Source organism: Chinchilla lanigera, unplaced genomic scaffold (assembly GCF_000276665.1).
Source record: "Chinchilla lanigera isolate Chin_1 unplaced genomic scaffold, ChiLan1.0 scaffold00052, whole genome shotgun sequence".
NCBI lineage: Eukaryota > Metazoa > Chordata > Mammalia > Rodentia > Chinchillidae > Chinchilla > Chinchilla lanigera.
The window spans coordinates 13,932,696-13,937,744 of NW_004955453.1; the positions used below are offsets into that span (position 1 = coordinate 13,932,696).

At 58.0% G+C, this 5,049-nt stretch overlaps 1 protein-coding gene across 1 annotated transcript; it reads left to right on the forward strand.

Annotated features, from left to right (window-relative positions):
* Window positions 1-126: 126 nt before the first annotated feature.
* Chpf (chondroitin polymerizing factor) lies at window positions 127-4,892 on the forward strand. The gene is made up of 4 exons (XM_005395509.2): window positions 127-464; window positions 1,467-2,040; window positions 2,701-2,880; window positions 3,193-4,892. The coding sequence occupies exons 1-4, from the start codon at window positions 151-153 to the stop codon at window positions 4,447-4,449; spliced, it is 2,325 nt and encodes a 774-aa protein (XP_005395566.1). The 5' UTR covers window positions 127-150; the 3' UTR covers window positions 4,450-4,892.
* The last annotated feature ends 157 nt before the right edge of the window (window positions 4,893-5,049 follow it).

The window sequence follows — 5,049 nt, forward strand, 5'->3', positions numbered from 1 at the left end:
GGCCGCTGGCTCTACGCGGCGGGGAGGGAGCGGGCCCGCCCGCGGGGCCCGGGCCCTCCGGATCCGCCCCCTCCCCGGTCCCGCCCCCTCGGAGCCTCCTCGAACTGCTCTGGGGCTGCGCGGGGCCCGGGGGCCCGCGGTCCGGGAGCCATGCGGGCATCGCTGCTGCTGTCTGTGCTGCGGCCCGCGGGGCCCGTGGCCGTGGGCATCTCCCTGGGCTTCACCCTGAGCCTGCTCAGCGTCACCTGGGTGGAAGAGCCTTGCGGCCCAGGGCCGCCCCAGCCCGGAGACTCTGAGCTGCAGCCGCGCGGCAACACCAACGCGGCGCGCCGGCCCAACTCGGTGCAGCCAGGAGCCGAGCGCGAGAGGCCCGGAGCCGGCGCAGGCGCCGGGGAGAACTGGGAGCCGCGTGTCTTGCCCTACCACCCGGCAAAGCCCGGCCAGGCCGCCAAGAAGGCCGTCAGGTAACGATCCGCTCCGCCAGCCCCACCCCCTGGGCACTGACCCGGACGCGCGCGCGCGGGGGAGGCCGCCGGAGGCCGGGTCAGGCTCCGGAAGGAAGGGGCCGACCGGCCAGGAAGTCTTTGGGCCCGGATAACTTCCTATAGCCCTGTTTACCCCGGAGCAGTGGGGCCAGTTTGAGGCCCCTTCGGCGTCTCATCTTGGCCCGAGTTGAACCTGTCTACCTCTGTCCTTACGTGGTTCCACTCGGTAGTCCCCCAAAGAGCCTCTTCGCTTCCTGGCTGGGCTGTAGGGGTTAGAGAAATAACTGGTGTATACAGTGAGTGCATAAACGATAGGGAAAGTGAAAGGGGAGAACTAGAATTTACCTGTATCCCACTCCTAGTGGGACACTAGGGCCACCTGGGTGAGAGGAGAGGAAGAAATGTACTCATTCCATGAATGGCTCTGGTCATGAGTTGAAATAATTTCTCCTAAGTAACACGGAGCTCAGATTCCTGGTCGACAACTTACTTTCTGCTTTTCAAATGTGACTTCCTGCCCTGTCCTACTTTGACCGTTCCTCAAACACACGCAATACCATATATTCCTTTACATCATTTATGTGATGTTCTTATGGTATAGCAACATATTTAAATAGAAATAAGTATATTCATGGTACACCGAACATTTGCCAAGTGCTTTTATTAGCTAAAACCAGTCCATTTTACAGAGCCTCAGGTTAAATAATACATCCAACCAAGGATACAGCTACTAAGTAGTGAAGTCAAGAATCACACCTGTGACATAGGGCCTGTCTGCATGGATATCGACAACTCCCAAATGCAAAATACAATGTGGATAAGACTAGTATTGCGTTTAATCCTCACGACTCTGGGAGATAGGTGTTATTCGTATCCTGTGCATAGGTGAGAAAACAGCTTGAGAAGATAGGACCTGCTGGACCTTGTGTACTTCTCCTGCCTGCCTTGTCTTTTTGATGACCCTGAGTTCTCTTCCTGTAGGACTCGATACATCAGCACAGAGCTGGGCATCAGGCAGAGGCTGCTGGTGGCAGTGCTGACCTCACAGGCCACCTTGCCCACGCTAGGTGTGGCTGTGAACCGAACGCTGGGGCACAGACTAGAGCGCGTGGTGTTCCTGACAGGCGCGCGGGGCCGCCGCACACCCACTGGCATGGCAGTGGTGACGCTGGGCGAAGAGCGGCCCATCGGGCACCTGCACCTGGCCCTGCGCCACCTGCTGGAGCAGCACGGTGACGACTTTGACTGGTTCTTCCTAGTGCCTGATGCCACCTACACCGAGGCTCACGGACTGGCACGCCTAACCGGCCGCCTCAGCCTGGCCTCCACTGCCCACCTCTATCTAGGCCGGCCCCAGGACTTCATTGGTGGCGAGCCTACACAAGGCCGCTATTGCCACGGCAGTTTTGGGGTGCTGCTATCGCGCACCCTGCTTCAGCAGCTGCGCCCCCACCTGGAAGGCTGCCGCAATGATATCGTCAGTGCGCGTCCTGATGAATGGCTGGGACGATGCATCATCGATGCCACCGGGGTGGGCTGCACTGGTGACCACGAGGTGAAAAGATAAGCTCCCCACTGGCACTTCCTGGTTGAGCCTGCCCTCTTCTTTGAGGGGAGAGGGGTGGTTGAAGTACAGGCCTGGGTTTCCATGCTAGTTATGTCATTATCTATCCCTGAGACCTTGGATAAATTAATAAATCTGAGCTTCAGTGGTCTTATGCATGCCAATGGAAACTATCATGATGCAGAATTGTTATAAGAATTAGAGAAAATAAGACGGGCGCTGTGGCACACACCTGTAATCCTAGCACTCGGGGGGGCTGAGGCAGGAGGATCATTGTGAGTTCGAGGCCAGCCTGGGCTATAACGTGAGCTTAAGGTCAGCCTGAACTGCATAGCGGGACCCTGTCTCAAAAAGACAAAAAATAAATAAATAAATAAAAAGAATTAAAATAAGGGAAGCTTGCATGTACTAAATGGTCAGCGTTAATTTTTATTTTATTTGAGCCTGAGACAGATGACATGTCCCTTTCACAGAGCTGGCAGAAGCTTGCCCAAGTCACACAAGCTCAGCTGGTCACTTAAGTAGACATAAACCCACAGAGATCTGACTCCAAATCCAAAATGGATTGTCGGATGAGGAAATGAGATACTGTGAAATCAGGGGGAAGTCGTCATTATTCCTATTATGGACCCCTTCCCTTTTTCTCCCCAGGGGGTACACTATAACTATCTGGAGCTGAGCCCTGGGGAGTCCATACGGGAAGGGGATCCTCGCTTCCGAAGTGCCTTGACAGCCCACCCTGTGCATGACCCCGTGCACATGTACCAGCTGCACAAGGCTTTTGCCCGAGCTGAGCTGGAACGCACATACCAGGAGATCCGGGAGTTGCAGGTATGGCCTGGGCTTGAGGGTATGGGGAATGAAGTGATTGGGGGTACGGGAGAACAGGTTCTGATGTCTCAGAGCTCCCAAGAAATAAAAAGTTAGTGTTAGAATCACAGAACAAACTTGCTTTCCAGTCCTGACTCCACCTTCTCTGAAGAGCCCCCCAGAAATGCCTCTTTTAACTTTTAAACTGCCTCTACTTGCAGAAAGGTGGGGGCCCTGGGTGGGCAAAAGTTGGCAGGATCCTGGGGTACCTCCGCCGTCCCAGCCCCCCAGATAATGTGCTCTGCCTTGCTCATGACCTGTTTCTCTGTCCAGTGGGAGATCCAGAACACCAGCCGTCTGGCTGCTGATGGAGAGCGGGCTGCTGCCTGGCCTGTGGGCATCCCGGCGCCATCCCGCCCAGCCTCCCGCTTTGAGGTCCTGCGCTGGGACTACTTCACAGAGCAGCATGCTTTCTCCTGTGCTGATGGCTCACCTCGCTGCCCACTTCATGGGGCTGATCGGGCTGATGTAGCTGATGTCCTGGGGGCAGCCCTGGAAGAGCTCAACCGCCGCTACCACCCAGCCCTGCGACTCCAGAAGCAGCAGCTGGTTAATGGCTACCGACGCTTCGACCCAGCCCGGGGTATGGAGTACACACTGGACTTGCAGCTGGAGGCACTGACCCCCCAGGGCGGCCGCAGGCCTCTCACCCGCCGAGTTCAGCTGCTCCGGCCTCTGAGCCGAGTGGAGATCTTGCCCGTGCCCTATGTCACGGAGGCCTCACGTCTCACTGTGCTGCTGCCTCTGGCTGCGGCTGAGCGTGACCTGGCCCCTAACTTCCTGGAGGCCTTTGCCACTGCAGCCCTGGAGCCTGGCGATGCAGCAGCCCTGACCTTGCTACTACTGTATGAACCACGCCAGGCCCAGCGGGCAGCCCATGCTGATGTTTTTGCACCCGTCAAGGCCTATGTGGCAGAGCTAGAGCGGCGTTTCCCTGGTGCCCGGGTGCCCTGGCTTAGTGTGCAAACCGCTGCACCCTCCCCACTGCGCCTCATGGATCTACTCTCCAAGAAGCACCCGCTGGACACATTATTCCTGCTGGCTGGGCCAGACACGGTGCTCACACCTGACTTCCTGAATCGCTGCCGCATGCATGCCATCTCTGGCTGGCAGGCTTTCTTTCCCATGCACTTCCAGGCCTTCCACCCGGCTGTAGCTCCACCACAGGGGCCTGGGCCACTAGAGCTGGGCCGTGACACAGGCCGCTTTGATCGCCAGGCGGCCAGCGAGGCCTGCTTTTACAACTCCGACTATGTGGCTGCTCGAGGGCAGCTGGCAGCAGCCTCAGAGCAGGAGGAGGAGCTGCTGGAGAGCCTGGATGTATATGAGCTATTCCTGCGCTTCTCTAGCCTGCATGTGCTGCGGGCTGTGGAGCCGGCGCTGTTGCAGCGCTACCGGGCCCAATGGTGCAGCGCACGCCTCAGTGAGGACCTGTATCACCGCTGCCGCCAGAGCATGCTCGAGGGCCTTGGTTCTCGAACCCAGCTTGCCATGCTGCTCTTTGAGCAGGAGCAGGGCAATAGCACCTGACCTCGCCCTGGGTCCCTGCGCAATGGCACGATCTCACCCTGCCCTGCTCCTCCCCAATAACCTAGAGCCACATACCAGCCTCACAGGACAGGGCTGGCTGCCTCAGACCCCGGGGCAGTCCACTGGTCCCCTAACTCTGGCTTTGTGGGCCCTGGGGCTCAGGACAAGCTCTTGGGGAGGTATCCCCAGAGCCAACCCTTCTTGCCCTAAGCCCGGTCTTCCTGCCCCCTTGACGCTGCTGATTCAGGCTGTGGCCTCCGTGTATTTATGCAGTGCAGTCTGCCTGACGCCAGCCGGGCCTCCTGGGGTTTTGTCCTGGGGGCTGGGCTGCAGTGAGTTGTTGGAGAAGTAGGGGGCTGAGAGAGGAAGGGGGCACCTCCTACCTTCTCCCTTCTAGACCCCTGACGCAGCTCCCTGCCTTTAATAAACTGGCTGAGTGTGGACTGGTGAATTCAAGTTTTGAAAGGTAGGCATGGTGGGGGTGGGGAGATTGAGAGTGGAGGTGCACTGTCACTGCTGGGGCCTGCATTTGTATTACAGGAACCAGCCCCACCCCAGCCCTCAGCATGTGCTTGGTCACACACACACATACACAGAGAA